Raw genomic sequence first — 23,330 nt, forward strand, 5'->3', positions numbered from 1 at the left:
ATGCAACATGCATAAAAATTGTAATGCATCTTTAATCAAATATTTGAATAAAGTCCATAGATGTCAATTGTTTAAAGTTGGAGCCACAACTATGAAAAATACGCCGCTATATGTGTGGAAAATAACCTGTAGTTGTGTGTGTTTATGTGGATCTGGCAGAGGTGACACTCACCTGGGGTTTGGCAGAGGGCAGAAGGCATGCCCAGGAATGGAGGACGCAGGTGAGGCCCTAGGGCGATGTGAGGAGCATTCTGCGGGGACAGCAATGGAGGAGGGTGCGATATGTCTCTGTGTACACACAAAAAACACAAACACAATTATTAAACAACTGCTACTATATCTGTTATTGTTGATAGTCATCTTGAAATTGTTCACAATAATAATAAAAAAAATGTTTTATTTACTCAATGCATCATCTTATTATTAGTCATTTTACCAGGAAAGCATCTGTCAAGAGCATAAATGCTTGATGGTTTGGCATGACCTTGTTTTTATTGTGCATTCTTCACAACATTACTGTTGTATTAAGTTGTGCACATTATAGTATGGCTGTTGTTTCAGAACAGTTATGTGGTGAGGCTTTGTGGCGATGATGATACAGGATTTGTTGAGGGCGCTATGGTCGTGCAGTGTTATGGTAATGCTGCGTTCTCTTCCATCAGTTATTTTTATCGCTCCCTCCGGCGCACACAAGCCACCGTAGCCCCTCATCAGTCCTGTCACGGTGCGGACAGCGATGCTGTTTGTATCCTGCGCTCCCACCCCACCTCCGCCACCATCATCATCTCCCGTTCACCCTCCCTCTCGCTATCTTTCGGTCTGCGGCCCTGCCACTGCGGTAATGAGGCCTGAATGCACAATAAGAGCATGTCATACTCCGACAGCTGGGGCGGCCCCCAGCCTCGCCCGGGCTACAGGCTGAAGCACCCACTAATTAACACAGTCCTTCCTCTTCCACCCCAACACACACACACACACACACACACACACACACCCTCCTCTTCCTGTCTCCCTCCGTCGTATTCAGCCAATAAAAAGGTGGCGTCACGTAGCCTCAATTATATTTTTCTCTTTTGTACGACCGGAGAACACAGGCTGTTCGTATACAATACAGCGACCGCCTTTATTGAGACCTGGCGGGGGAAAAGAAAAACGAGAGGAAGGAGTAGGTAGAAAAAATTGAGGGACTGGAGCCTTGTTTCTTCAGGTTGCTTTAGGAGCCAAAGGAGCAGACTTGCTATTGGTGCGGTGTTGAAATCCAGGCAGCAATGGTGCATTGGAGATCCAGCAGTGTCTTTTTAAAGGTTTTTACTGCTCCTCTGCCAAAACAAGGCTCTCCATTTACTGCAACTCTTCGCGTGGCCCCCAACTCACACATGCATAAATATAAATGAAATCCAACACGCCTAAAGCAGGCGAAAGAACAGCGCGGTTGCTTTGTACTTGTGACTGAGCAATGCTTGCTCCAGGGGGAGAAAGTCTGAGCGGAGCTGCTGAACACAAACACATAAACATCCAAACAGAAGAGACAAAAAACAAAACGCATCTGAGAGAAGAGAGACGGCATATTTCACTATGCTCTACCTAAAGGAGTAGTTCAGCCAAAAATGAAAATCCTGTCATCATTTACTCGCCCTCATGTCATGTGAAATACAAAAGGTGAATATTTTTAAATATATGGTCCATCGATTTTAATAACATGGAAACGTGTAGGCCATGTCAAGATCTATAATAATCAAAGTAGCAAATTGACATGATAACACCAAAAAAAATTTTATACTTGCGCCCAAGGTTTCTGCAGCAAGTTCATGCAAACTCTCATGAGAAAATGATTCGTTTGAGTTATTTTTTTAGAAATCTGTTGGAAAAGTTAAAGGAAAACACCACCGTTTTTCAATATTTTACTATGTTCTTACCTCCACTTAGATTAATTAACACATACCTATCTTTTTTCAATGTGTGCACTTTTAATCTTTGTACAGTGCTTCTTGAATGAGTTAGCATTTAGCCTAACCCCATTCATTCCTATGGCTCCAAACAAACGTTTTATTTTGTGCCACCATACTTACTCGTGTAACTACTCGTGTAACAGTCTTTAAGTAGGAAAGACATGGAAGTGTTTGGTGGCTTCCAAATTCATCTCTGTTTGGATCCTAAGGAATGAATGGGGCTAGGCTAAATGCTAACACATTCACAAGGTGCTGTACAAAGATTAAAAGTGCACGCATTGAAAAAAGATAGGTATGCATTAATTTGTTTAGTTGAGGTAAGAACATATTAAAATTTTGAAAAACGGTGGTGTTTTCCTTTAATTTGAATGAATAAAACAAGTTTTATGGGATTCGTTGGACAACATCTATGGTGCTTTTAATGTAATTCACGTTTAAAAAGAGTGGCCAGGATATTCTTCCAAAAAATTCATGTGTAAAAAAGTATCATGGGGTTACATGAGGGTGAGCAAACAGTGAAAAAATGTTCATGCTTGGGTGAGCGATCTCTTTAACGTTTACATCATTTTTAAACAGAGCCGCCCTTGTATCTCCTCAACCTTGAACAAAAACAAAGCAAAAATCTAGTACTGAGGAAGAGATTGAACGTGTGTGTGTGTGTGTGGAAGGGTGGGGAAAGGTAAGGAGAGACATGAAGGGGAAAAAAATCATCGATCGATTGGGCCGCTGTTGAAATGTTAATGCTAATCGTATAACCGCTTTCCGCCGGTGCCTCGCACTTCTGTGGCAGCTCCAATTAATCTGGAAGAAAGCAGCGCGTGACCTTGGGGCCGGGAGTCGGGCCGGCAGCCCAGCCATGCTTATGTAATTACACTGTGAAGTGTGTAATCACCTGGCCTAATCCCTCAGGCCTCACAATTAGCCCGGGCGGCGCTGGCCAGGCCTGCCAAACTCTGTGCCGCCCTGCGCGGCCCGCAGATGAATAACGGTCAATTAAAGCTGCATGACTGGGGCCGCGAGGCGTCCGCTCGATAGTAATTAGCTGTAATCATGGGGAGACGTGCCCGGCAGACGTGCTTCTCCTTTTATAGGAAGCAATTTTGGAATGAGGCAAGCATTAACCGTTTCACTCTGGGTCTCTGGCCCACAGGAAGAGAAAAATTGGGTTGAGAGAGAGAGATAGAGAGAGAGAGAGAATGACTGAGAGAACAAGGAAAATGAGAGCGATAATGGCTGTTTACAGTGCTTGTTTTTAACATAAACGTGTATACTTTTAAAAACACTAGCTTTTTTAAATTAAAGTAGTTTTTGCCTTATTTCGCAAGTTGATATGACTGGTCTAGCGCCACCTATAGACCGTTTCAGCTGTAACAACATAAACAAGCTGCCCTTTGTGGAACACACATAACTTCCGGTAAACTCCGCTAAGAGTAAATAACAACAAGTTCTTTTAAAGTAGTTTATTTATATAACAAGCAAAATAAACAACAGGTAGATTAACTAGGAAACCAAAACATTTGTTATTTTCGACGAGGTATTTGTCCAAGAGTTCAGTTTAGCAACTAGTCAGACAATTAAACAAACAGAAACTGGAAGTAAACTTCCGACCAGATGCGCAATCGCGTCAACGCACCTGCGTCTGATGAAACCGTGTGGATGCAATGCTAAATTATTTTATGATGTCATAATTAGGGCTGGGCAAAAACATAGATTTTTCGATTAATCGATTTTTTCCCGTGGTCGATTCAAAATCGATTCTCACAGGCCATGAATTGATTTTTTTCCCATTTTATTTTCGTAAACACTGAACGTAAGATTAACGTTAATCTAATTACTAGTCTTCTCCACTAGATGTCACCATTTTTTTGCCTTGCGCGATGTTAACAAGGAGCGAGAGGTGAGCCTGTCATTCATTCATTCAGCCTATTATATTCTATATAATCTATATTCATTGAGTTAAATCGAGAATTGAGTATAAAAATCGAGTCGAGAATCGTAATCGAAAATTGGGCTGAGAATCGAAACTGAATCGATTTGATAGCTTGTGAATCGAAATCGAATCGATCTGGAACATCTGAATCGATACCCAGCCCTAGTCATAATAGAAATGAAATAAATAGAAATAGCGATATCATGGCAGAAATTCAAGTGCACATGAAATCAAAGTGAATTCTATTCACATTACTAGTTTTGTGGTCAACAAATAATCCACAAAAAGTATATGGCAAGCTCCATTTCTGAATAAAATGGCTACTTTTTTAGATCCAATCAATTTGAAGTGAAAAAAACCCAACATTCTCTTTTCTAGTTACTAATAATTACGAAAATTCGTCAATATACTGAAGTCGGTCGTAGCTTTTGGTTTAAGACTTTAAAGCTATTTTTGTGTGCCAGATAGGAATAGACTCCGGGGCAGATCCGCACCGGATCCGGACCGGAGGTACAGCGGTACAGGTATCGAATCCGCCCCAGAGTCTATTGCTATCCGGGTTTGTTATACTTAGAACTTGCTTACTGTACACTTTAAAATGCTGCCTAGGAATAAGAACTATTTTAAAAACATTGAAAGTTGCGTGCTTCAACTTTTAAAAAGTGTTTTTAAATCGTGCTGCACTTATTTCCAGCACGCCGACTGCTGTTCAGTTTACTGGCTTAATTACCTCGACATCTTTGTTCGCCTCCGTTCTCCCACCCTGCCCTCTCTCTCTCTCTTTCTCTCTCGATCTGTCGATCTCCCTCCAGCTCTCTCGCAACCTATCTGGCAGTAGGGCAAGTAGACGGCACTTGTGTTCGCTCATGCGTGACGACCTGTCAGAGTGGCAGCGGCGTCGCTCGGCTGCCTGAAAGCAACGGCAGCGTTGAGCGTTGCGAGAATGTGTGTGCGTGTTTGCGTGTGTGTAAAGGCAGAGCAGTGAACTGGCCAGACGAGAGAGAGAGAGAGAGAGAGAGAGAGAGAGGTGTAGCAGAGCAGGGCTGACAGGATGGCCCTTAATGAGAAGAGCGTGGGGGATTAGCCGCTCGCCCCACAGCGCCCGCTTCGCCACGACTCGAGGCGGGAACACATTTACACAGGAAGCACATTAAAATGCATAAGGCTCTTGCTCACCCACTGCTCCTCCACCCCTCCCAGACCACTGTCTGTTGCTTGCGCTGCCCCACATGCCAAACACATTAGGATTTGCCTTGCAGATTTCCTAAATGCAATCTGCCATTTAAACCCAGACAAATGGCCAGCCGTGGCTGCAGGACTATTGATTTTGGTAATGATTTGTTTTTAACAATAGCCACTAATGGGCGTCAAATAATCAATTATGAAGAGTCGATAGAAAGGTGAGCTTGAGGAATGGTTTCCGGCTCACTGTTTTAGCCTGGCATGCTCTCTGTCGATGCTATATGAAGGGTTAGCAATGTCACACAAGAGTCGGGGTTAAAAGCTCAAAGCCCACCCAGATGTATTGTTGCGGCCCATGAGTTGCTAAAGCAATATCAGTAAGACATGAGAATTATCAAAGATCCAAACTTGTAGCAATCTGTCGCACCTTTAAAACAGATTGTACAAGTGTGCATTTATGGTGATTTGTCAATGGCTTGAGTTTGAACAATTGATTCATTTTAAAATGTAAATTTTTTACAATTCTCTAAGGTGAAACTTTACTGTAAACGTACATTAAGAGTTCAAAAACAGATGAACAAAAAAATCAAGCCTAGAAGGAGCGAAAAACAACAACACACTTTTCTCCCTCCCTCTCTCACCCTCAACCCAGGAAGTTTGCAGGCCTTGTTAACATCAGCGGTCCTGTGTGGCTAATTACGGTGAGCCGGAGGAGCTGTGGCGGCTGGCTGGTCAAAGCTGCACGCTGAGCCGCTGACACGATGCTGTGCTGGGCCAGGAGTCGAACAGAGTTCCCCCACCCACGCTGGGCGACCCCTCCCAATTCACTTCCTCCCTACCGCCTCGCCTTGCCGGCCCATTATCGATCCTCCAGCTTCCCGCGCCACATAAATAATCGACAAGCAATTACCTGCCTACTCCCGCTGCCCGGGCTTTGTTTGGAGGTGGAGGGGAGCGCCGCGAGCGCAGTGGCCTTGCTGAGATGAGGAGAGATGGAGCGGGAGAGCGTTTGGGGGAGGAGGTGTTACTGGGAAGGAAACAGCGTGTGTTGTCCTAGCGACCCATTCTGTCCTGAGCTTTATAAATGCCTCCTGACAAGATCAAATCGAAAGAGAATGCAAAGAGGTCATACCCAGAGGTCATACCCACTGGCACATCCCATTAAGTGGATTTTCTCCTCTTTCCGTGGCCTTAGCGCTAACTTCCATTTTTTTCTCTTCCATTACTTTATTCACTTTTTCCCTTTTTCATCAGGCAGTCACCCACTCCGGCGTCCATGCAGTATTCATTAGAGTCGGATGTTGGCTTCATTATTTATGTAAAATATTCATGTTATTTTAAAGCGTAGTATTTTTTCTGTATCCGTGGTCTTAAAGTGTGCCTCAGAGGTTTCCACTCAGCAGAGGAGGCATTCATCAACCAAACACACACACTGCTCACAGTTTCTTTTCTCTTGTAGGGTGAATAAGGCTATACGTGCGATGCCAGGTCTAACACTGACCAGATGCAATAAAGACCCAAGTTTAAAAATAACAAAAATAATGTAATGTAAATCTGCGGTTTTGTTCCTATAGGACAAGCTATAAGCCACAGAACCTGTTCTTGGTCGCTTGTTTTTTAATTTCTGGAGTGAAAATCCTGCTCCACATAACTACATTAAATATTAAACATCATCTGATTGGCTGAGATTGTCTCACGCCATGCAGCAGTTTCGCGTTCAGCGTCGACAAAAAAAGCAGACGCAAGAAAACAAGTTGACCAGCTTTCTGAACTTCTGTAGTGTGTCTGATGTTACCACTATATTAAATCACACAAACATATACATGTATTTAATTCCAGCATTACAAGCATGTGTGTCTTACCGCTCAGGGAAGTGTGCGTCTCTGTGTTGTGGCAGACCCTGTTTGCGTCGCTGACTGGAGGAATTGCCTGCAGTGGGAACGTGGGCCTCCATCCCTCCCGGGTTTCTGATGGCAGCCATGGCTTCCTGACGCACACGCAGCAGCTCTGCGAATGAAACAAACAGACCAGTTAAATCTATGAAGACGTCCGATCTGTGTTATCGAAGCCAAATCTGTCTAACTCAGAACCGGTAAGTCCAAAAGGACTCAGCCCAAGAATTCCAGAGCTGGATATGTTAGCCACCACAATGGGCTGGACTTACAGAGACATTCCACTTTTTTAAATATGCTCATTTTCCAGCTATCCTAGAGTTAAACAGTTGATTTTTATCGTTTTGGAATCCATTCAGCCGATCTCCGGGTCTGGCGCTAGCTCTTTTAGCATAGCTTAGCACAATCCATTGAATCTGATTAGACCATTAGCATCGCGCTAAAAATAACCAAAGAGTTTCGATATTTTTCCTATTTAAAATTTGACTCTTTTGTAGTTACATCGTGTACTAAGACCGACAGAAAATTAAAATTTGTTGCGTTTTTCAATGCAGATATTGTTAGGACCTATACTCTCATTCTGGCGTAATAATCAAGGACTTTGCTGCTGTAACATGGCTGCAGGAGGCGCAGTGATATTACGCACTGACCGAAAATAGTCCCTTTGGTTACTTTCAATAGCAGGGGACTATTTTCGGTCGGTGTGTAATATCACTACGCCTGCTGCAGCCATTACAGCATCAAAGTCTTTGATTATAACGACAGAATGAGAATATAGTTCCTAGCCATATCTGCATAGAAAAACGCAACAAATTTTAATTTTGCGTTACATCCTTTGAATTTAAATGTAAACTTTACAGTTATGAAGTTTATTTAGTCTGTATATGAGGCAACATTGTCTTAATGATCGAACTGCACTGCGTCTGTCTCAGCCTTAAATCTGCAATGTCTGACCATCTCCCAACATTACCAAACTAACAGGGTCACAACAGGAAGCACGCTTTCTAATGAAAGGGTGTTAAACAGAAAATCCATCCTGCATGCCTCCCTCTCTTCCTCTCCCTCTTCCCTCGCTCGCTCTCTCTCCTCTGGCCCTTTTTTAATTAGACGGTTCCCCTGGGAGCTGGCGGCCATTTCCGAGGCTGGCGTGTGGGTCTGAGCGATCGGGTCGGAGGCACCGCGACAGATATTAATGTGCACAGGCCCGCTGTATTGATCTGTTTATTGCACTGCCCCGCGGGGGCCCGGACTGACAGCGGACAAACCTCTAACAGCCCGCGAGAGGGAATAAAAAGAATGAATGGAAAAAAACGAAGCATCTACCAGGGAAAAGCAAAAACCGGTGTCGTTTGGTCACGCGCTCATACCAGACGACCGGAGAAATTAGCAGTCTGTTCGCACACAAGATACGGTATTATCAAACGCTACCGAAAAAGCTCAAAGCAGCTCAGAAGCCTCTTTCCTTGGTTTTACTCTTCTACTGCTTGATGCCCAGCGATGAATTATTCTCTTTTACCTGCAACCGAGTTAGCACAAGCTCACCTGGGGCTGCATGTATAAGAATGGCACTCATTCAAACAGTCACATCCTGACACTTGTGCCTTCAACCAATACACACCCTGTGTCCTCTGTGACACCACAATAAAAACTGTCCTTATTTACTTTAATACAATAATATGAATGCATATATTGTAAACAATTTATGCATTTGACATCCAAAGCGACTTACAGTGCATTTAATCTATTTGTTGTTTATCATTATACCACAGGCCTGTTGAATGATTCTGATTGGTTGAAAAATGTTCAATGGGTGTGCATTATTTTTCTATAACCACACACCTAACCTGTCAAATGTCTTAAAAATAACGTTATAAGCGGAATAATTGACTCCGGCCCTTTAAATTATTTGAAAATACCACCTTGGGTGTGCATTATTTTTAAATAATTCAACGGCTTATCATTAATTATTCCTTATTTATGTGTGCTTCCTGGGATTCGAACATATGACCTTTTGAGCTTCTGACACAATGCTCTACCAATTAAGCTACAGGAACACCATAAAAATATAATCTAGATATGGTTATTTTTCTGACATCATCGTTTTTCAGACTTTGTAACAAATTATGATTCAATTAAAGGCGGGGTGCGTGATTTTTAAAAACACTTTGGAAAAGGGAGTCGGGCCGACTACCAAAACACACTTGTAGCCAATCAGCAGTAAGGGGCGTGTCTACTAACCGTCATCGCTGCATTGGTTGCGTATGTGTGGGGTGGGTCTATCAAAAGAAGGTCCAGATTCTATTGGGGTAGGGGCGTGTTTGTTTAGGTGATTTCAAATATCAACACTGGCTTCAAAGATCATGCACCCCGCCTTTAAATATTGAAAGACAAAATCAACTACCCTCTGAAATAGGTTGTGAACTTTATTTCATGTCTCCAATACATAACATTTATAGTATACGCAAAATCCACGTGGCTGAGCTTTGCCAGGTGTTTGGGAGGTTCTGTTTGGCACAACACGTCCACATGTGCAAGGTGCAGCAGACAGATGCAAACCTCATCTGAAATTCTTAAAGGCTGTAGGGGGAGGTGTTAAGGTGGACACTTCCAGTTTTTAATTCATCACGCTCCTTTAATCAAGGAAGACTTCTATGAGATTAGGTAAGAAGTGTGAGACATATCCCTAGAACCAAGGAACCCTTATTGATAAAGGAAAAGGTACACAACACCTTATATCCCCCTCGCCCCCCCAAATGCACGCACTCACACAAATCTATCCGTGCCTCCTTCACAACCTTTCATTTCAGGGCCTCCACTTCAAACACATGAAAGGAGGCTCTGCAGGGATCCTGGCGAGAAGGAACGAGAACAGAAAGAAAGAGAGAATATAAAAGCAGGGCTGTGCGTTGAGAGTTCTGGGGGAAGTGTGTGCGTGTCTGAGGGGGGAATGGTCAGAAGGGCCCGGCACTTACTCTATGCAATGTCAAGGGCCCTTCGGAGCCTCTACATCAACACTTGCAGACACACTTCAGAGGCACGCACGAGGGGGTGCGATGAGGCGAGTGTTGGGGTATAAAGAAGGGGGCGTACGGAAGGTGCAGTGATATGAAGAAAGGAAAGGAGCCAGATAGAAGGTATCTCAAAGGAGAGAGAAGGTGCGATGGAGGCGTGTGGAAAGAGAAAAGACAGGAGAAAACACACAGGAACATAGCTGGGGTTGACGCTTCCCTGCGCCAAAGAAATTTCTATGAAAGCCCAAGTCAAAAGCTGCTTTCTGTGAACCACGGAGCTGAAGAAACAAAAAGAAAAAAACAAACAGGAAGATAAATTAAAAGCGATATGAGGACAGAGGTAAAAAACGAGTAAGATACGAGGGAGTGAGAAGGGAATGTCGAGGACAGCCAGAAGAAGCGAATTTGTCAAATCTGCTTAAAGTGTTTTACATGGGCATCGCAACAGTACAATACAAAATAGAGATGAATAATTCAATGTAAAATGCAGAAAAGTAAGGAAAACCCATCAATCTCTCAATAATAAAATCCAGCGTGACATAATTAAAGTCCAAAGAAAACAGACGAGTATTAAGACTGGATTTAAAAATGTCAATTGTAGGGGAATATCTTATGTCCGATGGCAGGTCAGTCCATAAGCTTGGGCCAGCTACAAAAAGCTGAATCTGTAGATCCTCGAGAAGTGATGATGATGAAGAAGAAGGGTCAAAACAATAAACAAAAGTTACATGTGGTAAAGAATCAATGAGAAAAGATTAATACAGTAGGGTGAAAAGGTGAAAGCAGGTATCACACTCATCAAAGTCTTGGCAGACAGATATGTTGGCAATGGTTGACTGGCACGGCCTTATCACAGGCTTATGAGCTCAGCGTGCAGGGGCAAGCCAGCACACTTGCATTCCTCCGGGGAGGAACACCACCTTGGCCTGGTGAGTCTGTTTTCAATGGCAACCATTATGAAACTATACACCTGACATTTTTCCAAAAATCTTGGGGAGGGAACGGCGGTGACCCTGCATATCACGCGCCTGCATTCTCTCACTGGATTTCCCAAAGAAGGAAAACGCCCAGAGTTTCACATTTAGATTCCATTCCACAAATAAGCACATCGTTTTTAGGTGGTTACGCTGGATGTGAGGAGAGGAAATGGCCAGTTGGAAAAGTTAAGACAAAGAGTGTAGAAGATTTGACAGAATTGGAAAGGATATTGCTGTGCCGGACGCGGAGCTGTCTGCGTCGTGCCTCCGCACGAACAGCAAACGCAGAGAAACTATTCGTTGAAGGTGACAGAGAGCTCGCCTCTGTCGTAAAAACCCCAGACGTGAGCGGTACATACAGTGGCACTAATTTCTTAAAGATGTAAGAGAGGGGCAATTAAAGCCTTTATTGCGTTCACCCTTCGGATTTGCAAGCGGTAATTAAGAATCATTACTGATGAAATTAAATTTAAAGGCGTACGCTCTCAGATTCTGCAAAAATGTGAGATTGATTAAATTTATTGCCCTGAAAAAGGGCATAAAAGCTGAGGCAATTAATGTTTTTTGAGGGGGAAAAAAGTCAAACATAACCAGCAAATAAACCAAATTATGTTGTTTTGCTAAATTTCGGTTTACACATCTTCTTGATTACCTTGAACTTTCGTATCCGTTAACCCTTGCACGACGTCAATGATCGTAAATTTGAAAACGAAAGAAAAGGCTGCAGTTTCCATGGTGTTGGTTATTTAGAGGTTTGGCTCGCGGCCAATCAAAGGGCCAAATCGATCCAGTCAACCTCAGGGCCCAATGGCAGCGTTATTTACTGCCGTGTGTGGCAGTACTCACAGATCACCCACCCTGACATCCTAGCGTTGGGTGGGCTGAGACCGCAAATAGAATTGTCAGTAATCTCTGCAGTAGAGCTCGGGTTGTTTGTGTGGTATCAAGGAATCATACAAGATGGGCAATTAAAGTATGGGCAATACTCACACACACACACACTCACCGTGGCTAGGGACACCCATGTTGTTAGCCAGTTGGTATAGGCGCTGCTGCTGCTCCTCGTAAGAATTGTGCTCGTTCAGCGCTGACATCATTCGCCGGTAGTGTTCCTCGGGGGTCATGTGACTGCCCGGCTCCAGCGCTGGCGTGTGGGAGTTCTCTGTCGGACAAGAAAACCCACAATTAAATCAGAAAAACTGCCTCTGTGTAATCTTATTTGACATTGTGTGAATGTTGGAGGCGTGAAGGCCTGAGTAAATGAATGAAAGCGGTAGCCTTTATGTGTGGTTCTCTTTTTGGTGCGGACGGTACACAGGGTGGTGGTAACTCAAGAGGGAGACTCTTGTGGGAGAGATAGGAGGAGGGAGAGAGGTAACGGGGGATATTTTACCCTCTTCATTGAAACCGGAGCTTGGCCCCAGGCTGGTGCAGCAGGCGAGTGTGTTCTGCCAAATGCCAGATAATCCACCCAAGAGGCTTCAGGTGTGTGCGTGCTCATGTGTATGATGTTTTTAGGCACTGTGTGTATCAACGTGTCGTATTCGTGTGTTGCTTGAGCATGCATGTGTGTGTGTGTAAAAGTAAACTATAGAGATATTATAAATCCCTGGAAATGTTTTGCCAAAAAAATAAAATCTAGGAGAGAATGCATAATTATATATAATATATATCATTATAAATTAATCTAATGCACAATGGTGACTTGATATTTTAAGTCAATGGACAGAAAACACTACAACTGGAACTAAGTATGAAAACAAAATGAGTCAATGAAAAGTCAAACAATTGTGTGTGAATAAAGGCTTGTAAACACTGCCTGCATTTCAAACCTCTTATAATTGGCTGCTAGATTTAAAAAGTTAAAGGGATAGTTCACCTTAAAATGAAAATTCTGTAATCATTTACTCATCCTTATGTTGTTCTAAACCTGTATGAATTTATTTTTTTCTGATGAACACAAAAGAAGATATTTTGAGAAATGATGGTAAACACACAGCAGATAGTGACCATTGACTTCCATAGTAGGAAAAAATATATAGAAAGTATTGTGATAAATGATGAAGAAAATATTTTGAGAAATGATGGTAAGCACACATTGACAGTACCCATTAAATTCCATCATATTTTTTATTCCTACTATGGAAGTCAATGGTCAATATCTGTTGTGTGTTTACCATCATTTCTCAAAATATCTTCTTTTGTGTTCATCAGAAAAAAGAAATTCATACAGGTTTAGAACAACATGAGGATGAGTAAATAATGACAGAATTTTAATTTTAAGGTGAACTATCCCTTTAAGAAGCATAAGTGACATTTAAGTGATAGTTCATAACTCAGTGCATTGGCCACTACCGAAAGCTAGTTATTATAGTTTATAAAGTTTTAAAAAACTGATAATTTTCTTACCAAATCACATTGATTACCTTCAGAAGGCCTTTATTTACCCCTGGCCCTGTGTGGATTACTTTTGTGAAGAATGGATACACTTTTTTGGTCTTGAAGGTCATTTTCTACCGTTATAATGCTTGGAAGAGCCAAGACATTTTTTAAAGTAACTCAAATTGTGTTCGTCTAAAAGATGATCGACATATGTGTCTTGGATGGTTGAGGGTGAGTAAATCACAGGGAATTTTTTTTTTTTTTTGCTGAACTATCCCTTTAAAGACCCACTGAAATGGCTTGAAATATGCAGCGTTGTTCGATGCATTGACGTAATTTCTATCAAAGCCGGAGTGGGTTCTCCCCAATTTTAAAATAACCAATAGCGTTAAGTTGACCGTATAGCCTGAAATCTGTTGAATAGCTAAAGTGCAGAATGATGTCATAAAAATCACTGACTGTGTCCGATATGGCTAGGAACTATACTCTCATTCCGGCGTAATAATCAGGGACTTTGCTGCCGTACAATGGCAGCAGAAGGCACAATGATATTACGCAGCAACCGAAAATAGTCCCCTGCTATTTAAAGTTATAGGGGACTATTTTTGGCTGGTGCGTAATATCATTGCGCCTTCTGCTGCCATGGTACGGCAGCAAAGTTCTTGATTATTACGCCAGAATGAGAGTATAGTTCCTAGCCATATCTGCCTAGAAAATCACAACTTTTAATTTACATCAGTCTTAATACACGATGTAAGAGTCAAGTTTTAAATCGGAAAAATATCAAAACTCTTTTGTCATTTTTGAGCATGATGCTAATGGTCTAATCAGATTCAATGGATTATGCTAAGCTATGCTAAAAGTGGTACCGCCAGAAAAGGAGATCGGCTGAATGGATTCCAAAACAGTATAAATCAAATGTTTAACTCTAGAGAAGCTGGAAAATCAGCATATTTTCAAAAAAGTGGAGTGTCCCTTTAAATAAAGCAAGGAGTTTTTTCAGACACAGCCGTTGATCCGAATGTGCGGGACTGTATGTTTTAACTTCTTCCACCCTGAAGCTATTTTGGGGATTTTCACCTGGATTTGGCCTACCAAATTTCAAAAGCTTCCCATACCCACATGCAGAGGTTTACATACAAAAGTTTGGTATCATTTTACAGGAAACCCTTTGAAATTACATAAAACACTGTTGAAAGTGCTAAACATGGTTGTATGTGATGTCAGGCCTCTAATAAACACAAAAATAAATAGGCGCTTTTTATGTTTTTTTTCTAAAGTTTTTATTTGAAAGTATATAACTCTGGTCCTGGGTATCTCAGGTCCCTGCAGACAGTTTTGTTTGATTCCAGCTATTGTCAGCTTACAGAGGAAAAAGGAATTTTTTCTCTATCATAATATATGCAAAAGTTATTTTACTCCAACTGATGGGAGGAATAATACGCTTATGGTGTACAATTTCTGCCAAAAAACATTTGAAGTGCTACCATAACCACATACAGTGGAATAAATGCAATTTCTTTATATCATTTTAAAGAAAACCCTTTGAAGTTACATAAAAAGCTGCTGTTTGTGACAAATATTGTTATTTATGTTGTTTTTCATATGATGAAACACCAAATTTTCTTTTTTATGTTGTAAATACTGTCTTTGATAGTGTATAACTCTGGTTCTGGGTGCTCTAGCAGACTGCAGACAGTTCTGGTTGTTAGCAGCAGCAGACAGTAAACACCCAAAAAAAGAATGAACTCTTTAGCATGTCGCATTCAAAAGATATTCTTATTTTACTGAAGGGTGCGGAAATACATTTTTCATAAAAATATTAATTTTTTGTTTTGCACATATAATAAAAAGCTAGGGATTAATTATGCAAACAACCAAAGAAAATGCTGTGAATGGACTCATTGTTTAGAGTAGGACCTAAAATAAAAGATGGTGTATCATTTGTGGCTATATGTGCTATCTGAGGCAGTTCACACTCAAGTTTCACATATGTTTACAAAAGACCATTTTTTACCTTATTATTCATTCGATGATTGTTGGATATGTGTTGATATTAGAACAAAAATAATGCTGTAGCCTTATTCCTGAGAGTGAGAGCTTTCATTTGATATAATACTTGCCCATATTTGTCATTTTTGAAAAATATGAAATATGTGAATATTATATGATATCAAAAAATATTGGGGGGGTGATAGTGTAAATTAAGTGTAAATAACTTTCTTACAGTAAAAGATATGTCAAAGTGATGCATATCTGCAGAAAGTAGAGACTCTAAGCTTTCAAACAGTATCTCATATGTGTTACTGGGGTCCATGACGGAGCATTAAAGATTAAAAGAATCTTTTATATTAAGTCAAAATACAAAATTTTGGACCCGGGACAGGGTCCTCAGGCTTGCATCTACTAAATGCGAATTTCGTCAATGTTTTGGATCACACTAGTTGATAGATATCAAATAGTTGAACACATTCAAACTAAATAATTGTACATTTTGATTTCATAGGGACTTTAAAACTATCCAGTGGAACATCAACAATGTGTTTTTTGTTGATGTTTGTTATAGCGGTGTGAACCAGCCTTAAGATTTCTCTGTTGAAGGAGCATCTTCTGCCACAGGACATAAGACATAAAGATCTGGATCAGGGGTGTAAAGCTGCTTGTATTACTGCCTGTGTAAGTGAACAGCCTGTGTTAAGTCCAGCTTTTCTGTCTGCTTTAGTCATTAAAGGTAAAACCTGATGCACTGAGATCAGTGCTGCCCTCCAGCTGTGTGTGTGTAAGTGTGTATTTGTGGGCTTGTGTGTGTGTGTGTGTTTGTGCATGTTTGGGAGTTAAGACGGCAGACAACAGCAGCTGCTCTCAAACAACACACACACACAAAGGCACGCACATTTCTGAGTTGTTTGGGTGTGGTTGTGGATCACAGACACGCAGACATAAGACATTAGATCAGCGGCGCTCTAAAGCCATGCTAATCCACAGCGGGTGACCGACACAAGCCAACTGTAATTCGCAGGACTAAACACCCATAACACCCATTTATCATCCTCTGAGCAGCTACATGGCTGATTGACTACATGGTAATGAGTAAGCAGGTAAAGCCTAAAAATAACCCACTGTCCAAACAGCAGAGATCTCAGACGACTAACTATCAGATGTGGATCGTCTGTAACACGGTACAAATGCTACAAGCCGGCTCAAATGTTAGTGCTAAGATTATGCTTGATTATATTTGGCTTGCTGTCATAGAGTTTGCATGATGTTTCACCTCACTAGTTTAGGTGGTTGACAATCACCAAGGGCATCGCTTATTTGCATATTAGCTAAATATTAGCTTTAGATTTTAATGTAAAATTTGGGTTTCATTTATGTTAAAAAGAATTTATGTATTATTTATACTTAGAAGTGTATGATTGCATAGATTTAAGATTTAGGTTTAAAAATGTATGACTATTTAAAAGTCACATGAAATGCACAAAGGATGTCAAATCTACACACAAAAAAACTGTGCTTATCGCACAGACTCAAACATATATTCCTGAGAGGAAAAAGAAACCGCAAATTAGCAGAAAGAGGAAGTCAACATCCTCCTTCATTTTCTTTTCCTCACTCTTTCTTTCTCTCTAACAGACCGCTGGAGGATAAGAAAGTCATGGTTAACCCTAAACTGTTCTGCTGAATATGAGCCTTCCTCACTGGCCAACTTAGCCACGTGGTCTGTGTTATCCCTGCTCAAAAAGACCAGCTTAAACCAGCATGAATTTCTGTTACGGTGTAGGTTGGTTTATGCTGGTTAGTGCGGGTTCAGCAAATGGACCGGCATAGTGAAGATGTTCTCCAACAAAGCTCAGCTTATGAAGTTTTCAACCAGCATGGTTTTCTGGTGCGGATGGTTGATCAATTAGGAAGTTTGGTTGGACACCAGGATACCAGTAAACCATGCTGGGACGAACATCGAAAACATATGCCGATCTTCTAAGCAAATATATTTTACAAACAAAACTGGAACAAAACTTAGGCTATGTTTACACGACAATGATGTAGTGAAAAACAGAAAAGTTTTTCCTTTGAATTTACAAAAAATTTCATTTACACACGACAACGCTGTCAAAAAGATCGACAATTACACAGATCTGCGAAGACGACTAAATCCCTTGTACTATTTGTGTGACAGGCCAGTAGATGGCGAACTTACTTTGTAAAGTACCACTACAAGCCCATATGTGTTTGTCTACAGAACGATAAATACAAACAATCAAGATGGCAAAAGCATTGAGCAGTATTGGTTAGATGGACAATCAGGTAGGTATGTACTACAATTAACTTTGGACTATAAAGCGCCACAATTTTGTAAAATTTTTCATTATGGTGCTTTTCCATTGCATAGTGCCCCATGGTTTAGTTTGGGTCAGGTCGGGTCAGCTCACCTCACTTTGGCTTGGTTAGCTTTTCCATCGAGTTTAGTAACACTTCGAAGTGGGAAGGATTATAGGCGTGTCGTTATATTTGCTCTGCCTACTGCTGTGACAGTGACAGCGTCGTTGTACATTCCCATACGTTCATTTAACGTTCTCAGTCTGCCACAAAATTAAAATCGGCCACCACAAATAGAAGTTTACACATTGAGTTTATCACTACCTCTGTCTCACATGACAGTTCTGTACAAACACCCGTGGCATCAGTCGAACCGCTCCATTGCATTTAAGTTGCATTTAAGCATGCAAACGTCCGGGTCGCGAATGTGCTGTCACAAACTGCAAGTCTGGAAAAAACTGTTATGGTGTTCCTGATTCTCAACCTGTGGATGTTTTTCATCACTAAAAGGGAGTTTGGGAACTTATAGCAGAGCATAGATGACAACAGGTTTGCTCGAGACAGCGCAAGCTAGCATGAAGGTAAAGCTAATCTTTTACATTATAGCGATGACGCTGGTAGTGACGATTCTCTAAGACCAACCAGTGATCTACAGTGTTTTCGCGTCACATTTTGGTATCAGCTCGGGTCGCTTGAAACCCCAACCGAGGTGGTACTAAAAAAAAATATACTTCACCAAGTGGAAAAGCCCCCAAAAGTAAGCTGACCTGACCTAAACCAAACCCTGGGGTCCTATGCAATGGAAAAGCGCAATTAATAAACTCTTGAGCAGCATAAACACAGTCCTGTAGGCCGCCATTGTTGTTTTGATTATACTTGCACATGTCGATAGACTGACTTAACACACACATGATATCACCATTATCACAGATTTGCATTGACAAAAAAACACAAAAAAGTTTGTATTTTCAGAACCCCAAAAACCGTTGTTGTGTAAACGAACAACCAAACTACAAAAACTTTTAATAGAGTGCCGCAGGGATGATGTATTTTTGTAGGCTAACCCGGAAGTTAGTGAGATACTGGTTCCCTTGCAAAAAAGCCCATTAATTTTTTTCCTAGACTTTTGAATTATAGCAAAAAATAAGGTTTGTGTTTAATAAAATGACACTTACACATTTTGTCCAACAAGTTCACAGATGAACAAAACATTTTGATATCAAAATTCGCTTTTTATATTTCTAGTAAGCGCATTTACACTTAAAAATTCCTAAAATCGGTGAAGATTAACGTGTGTAAGTATCAGACATGCTAATTAAATCAAAAATACATAAATTAAATACAAAAACACGTCATCTTTGCGGCACTCTATTACAGAACTTACCACAGCCAAAACATAACGTCAGCCACCTACAATAGTTATAGATGACTGATGCTTTGACACCACTGCCAGTGTTTGCTTTAGCAGTACTGATTTGGTAATGGTTGTGAGGTCAAATCCCCTTTCATTCACAGACTCAAATCTAGCAAGTCTAACCTTGGCAACAATTTCCCTTTATTGATTCTACAACACCCCCTAAATGGCAAAAACTAGCTGTCTGCGAGCGTGGAGGCGTGCTATAAGTGAAAGCGAGAAGGCCGGAAAAGAGCGAAAGAAGATATGAGATCTAGACTGTGCTATAAAAAATATTTATCTCTGCGTTTAAATCAAGCGAAGCGGTGCCACATATCTACCCCTGTGTTCTCGCTGCAAAGAGCGCCTGCCTGGGTTTAAAAGTGGGGGGAGGAGATATCTTTCTTCCATTGAGAGCGTCTTTCTCCTCCCTCATCTGTTCCTATCCATCCACCCTTTCTCTCCTATCTCACTCCATCTCACCCTTTCTGTTCCCACCTACTTCGTTTTACGCACTAAGGTTAAGCAGGTCTAGTTGTATCGCATTATAATCACACACACACACACACAAGTTTCTCAAGAGACGCTCGTACCTTTAGGAGAGACGCTGCGGGACTTCTTGCTGTCAGATGGGCACTCGCTGCTGCTGTTGGGGGAGTAGGCTCTCCTCTTGCCTAGAATGTCATCTGTGGGAAAGAAAAAGAAAGGTTGAGGGTTCAGATCCGGTCAGACAGTCCCTAAACCCCATGGTATGGGTTCTGTACCTGAATACATGCTGGAGCTGTGAGAGCTACTAAAGATACGGAGAGATGTGAGGGCCCTGTGCCAGCGTGGATGACAGATCTGGTTCTTACTCAGCCATGTGCAGAAATGAGAGATTTTTTGCTTGCTCTCCCCGCTCTCTCTCCTATCTCCAACCAACACACTCCCCCTCTCTCATGAACTCTCTACCTGTGAATCTACCCTGGTTTCTTGTTTTGACTATCTATATATCTATCTATCTCTCAATCTATGCACTCAGTCTTTAGACTGGCCTGAAATCTGCAGAAATGACAATAGGAAAGTTGTCAAGAGAGAATAAGAAATGAAAACGCAAGCTGTCCCGACTACGTCTTCTATCAAACTCTTCACTCGCCTCTCTAGCTGTTGTCGCGCTATTACGCCTTCACTCTTTTTTTTTTTTAACTCGCTCTCACTCTCAGTTTGCAGTCCATATACAGCTCACACCTTTTGCTAATCTCTTCCTTCCTTTCTTTCACCGTTTCCCCCCTCTCTTTCTTTTTCTCTCTCCCTGAAAGACTGGAAGCTGTCTGCACTAGCCTAATGCAGCGCTCTAGTGAGTCGCTGGTGTCTAGTGTACGATTACAGCACCCTCCTCCCCCCCAAACACATCTCAAATCAATATCCTGCTAATCACGCTGGGAGGGTTGCTGCTGAACGCATGATGGTGCATGCATGCAGGAAGGAAGAGACCGTTTGTCATTGCACTCGCTCTCTCTCACTCTCTCTGCCCTCACGCACCACATGAAGTAAAAAAGTCAAAGCCACAGAGTTATGCTCTTTCCTTTTTGCCTTATGTTGTTTGTTGCTGTCAGATTCTGTATATCTAATTGGATCGTGAGATACGAGGATTATCCATTTTTATTATGTGGCCCTTAGGAGTACTGAATTAAGTGCTGCTTTGAAATTCTAAGACAGTTTATGAATTCAAATCGAATTGGAATCGAGGTGGCAAACAGGATATAGAAATGTCATTTAAATGTAAGAATTATAAAATAAATCCTCATATACAGTAACTGCTGTAAACAGATGTTATAATACACACAACATATGAGATATTCACATAAATATAGATGAACAATATTTTAGATGCCACCTACTAAAAAAAACAACTTTACAGTATATTTCATTGCATTCACTGTCAGAAAAAAAATTGTCAAAATATGTCACCCAGCTGTCACTGGGACGGTTCCCTTAAAAAAGTACAGTGTTGAACCTAGAGAGTTCATATTAGTATCTCAAAAGTACATATTGGTACCAAATGCATACATATTTGTACTAAATGGTACATATTAGGACCTTTTTTAAGGGTATCACCCCAGTACATATTTTGGTACATATTTTGGCCATGTTTTTTAAAGTGTTCAATAAATTAACTTTTCTATTTTTTCTTTTTTGGAGCACAGTAGAAAAACTTAATTTCACAAAATTTTGCTATTTACAGTTTTATTTAGCCATTAAAATAGAGCCAAACCATATTTTTCTACATTATATATATATACAGTACTATGCAAAAGTCTTAGACCACCATTAGATTTGTTGTTTTTGCAATGTTATAGTAATCATTTATAATTATTTCTCAGTCTCTTTAATAGAATACATCCAGAAAATACAAGAAATGTGTATATAATATTCAAAAACTGTATAAAAATGCAAACTGATGTGTCAAGTTTTTAGGGTAAACTCCCCTTCCACTTGAGCAATAGCAGGAAACTGCAGGATCTCTTAAACCTAAATAAAATAGGCTTTATACCCAGCTGGACTATACTTCGTGAACTTCAGCCAGCTCCTTGTTTCCTGTCTGCCATTACTGGACAAACTGATTAATCCAGGTGTGTCTGATTATTGTTGTTTTGACTACTGAGGTCAGGCACACATGATTAATCAGTTTGTCCAATAATGGCAGACAGGAAACAAGGAGCTGGCTGAAGTTCAGGAAGTAGTGCAGCTGGGCATAAAGCCTATTAAATCCTAATTTCTAATTAAAAAAAAAATTCTGCTCAAAAACACTCAAGATGTGTTTAGTGCCAAGAGAGGTCACACTAAACACAGACGATGCCTAAAGAAGACATTTAGTCCTGAAAATTTTTTTTTTGTTCATATTTCCTTTATTTTCTGTTTGTATCTTAATAAAATAGATTTAAAAATAAATATGGATAGACAATTAAAAAAATCATAAAATCACAAAATTAATTTCTCTATTGTGTCACATTAAATGTTCGTAAAATTCAAATTCAACATTTTGTGGGAAGTGATCAATTCAACTGCTGAATTCAATTCAGTTTGCAAATCATAAATTAAAATATTTTTTTTATTACCAACTCTAAACTTTGTCCAACCCTGCTGACCTACAAATACAATATGTAGTTATTCTAAAGTTTCATTTTTGCAAAGACACCTTGGTGCAGTAGTACCTGTAGATGCATTTAATGCACCCTCTAATGGAGGCCATTACTACAAATGACCTCACCCTCGCTCGTAAGCCATGAATGAGCTCTACACATCAAAGCAGCATGTAAAATGGGGAGATTCTTGCATGACATCAAAACAGAGAGTAGCTGCACCTTCATATACATCCGACACAAAAGTACTACTCCTCTTACCGCCCCTCCTCTCGTACTGCCTCTCCACACCAAGAGTTCTGTTCATGCTTCGCTCTGATAAGAGCGCTGGAGAGAGAGAGACGGCGAGAGAAAGCCAAGCAAGCCTGCGCTTGAAAGAGCTTTTGGAGTGGCAGAGCTCGGTCCGGGATTCTTTGTGGGGAGCGAGCTTTACTAATGACGCTGTTTGATGTATTCTCTCAAGGGGGGAAGGCTGTCTATCCCTTTCCAAAGAGTAACAGGGGCCTCTCTAATGGCCCCCATCCCCTACCCTCCGCCCAAAGACAACAACAACACTCCCTCCGTCTGTCTGTCGCTGCTCTTCTCCACTCGTGAGTCTTTGAGGTGAAGAATCTCCTTTGGCGTATTCAATTATTTTCCGCGCTCCGTCTTTACGTGAAGTTCATATGATCGGTGCACGAGTGTAAAACCATAGCGATCAGCTTTGCCAGTCTACTCATGATCTAAAAGAGCTTCAAAACTTTCGACAAGCGAGAAGACGGGTACATAATAGTCATGTTAATAAAAAAGGTGTATCCCGGGGGGGTTTAGGCAGAATCAAAGGGATACTTCAAAAACTTTACATTTTGCTTTCATTTTAAAACACAAATTTGTTAGTCCTAGAAATGTTAGGGCTGTCAAAATATAAAAATAAATAAACAACAATTTAATTAACTGTAAGACAAAATGGTTCCTGTAGCTTAACTGCTAAAGCATTGTGTTCACGGCCAAAGGTCAAGGGTCCCAGGGTACACACATACCAATAAAAAGTATACATTGAACGCACTTGTGAGGCGTTTTTGACAAAAGTCTCTGCCGAATGCATATGCATGTAAATGTAATGTAAATGTAAAAGGTGTTGGGAAACACCAAATCAACGGCTGCTAATATCAAGGCTGGCACAGATGATCGTCTCT

At 41.0% G+C, this 23,330-nt stretch overlaps 1 protein-coding gene across 4 annotated transcripts in view; it reads right to left on the bottom strand.

The window, feature by feature from the left end:
- The window catches only part of samd11 (sterile alpha motif domain containing 11), a 76,034-nt gene that overhangs the window by 9,711 nt on the left and 42,993 nt on the right, over positions 1-23,330 (bottom strand). For all 4 annotated transcript variants that reach the window (XM_073813063.1, XM_065285852.2, XM_065285850.2 and 1 more), the window contains exons 5-8: positions 19,627-19,719; positions 11,948-12,103; positions 6,924-7,068; positions 173-288 (exon numbers count right to left, since the gene is read on the bottom strand). In XM_073813063.1, coding sequence (XP_073669164.1) covers positions 173-288; positions 6,924-7,068; positions 11,948-12,103; positions 19,627-19,719 — 510 coding nt within the window. The remainder of the gene's footprint in view (positions 1-172; positions 289-6,923; positions 7,069-11,947; positions 12,104-19,626; positions 19,720-23,330) is intronic.

This window comes from Paramisgurnus dabryanus, chromosome 21 (genome assembly GCF_030506205.2).
Source record: "Paramisgurnus dabryanus chromosome 21, PD_genome_1.1, whole genome shotgun sequence".
NCBI lineage: Eukaryota > Metazoa > Chordata > Actinopteri > Cypriniformes > Cobitidae > Paramisgurnus > Paramisgurnus dabryanus.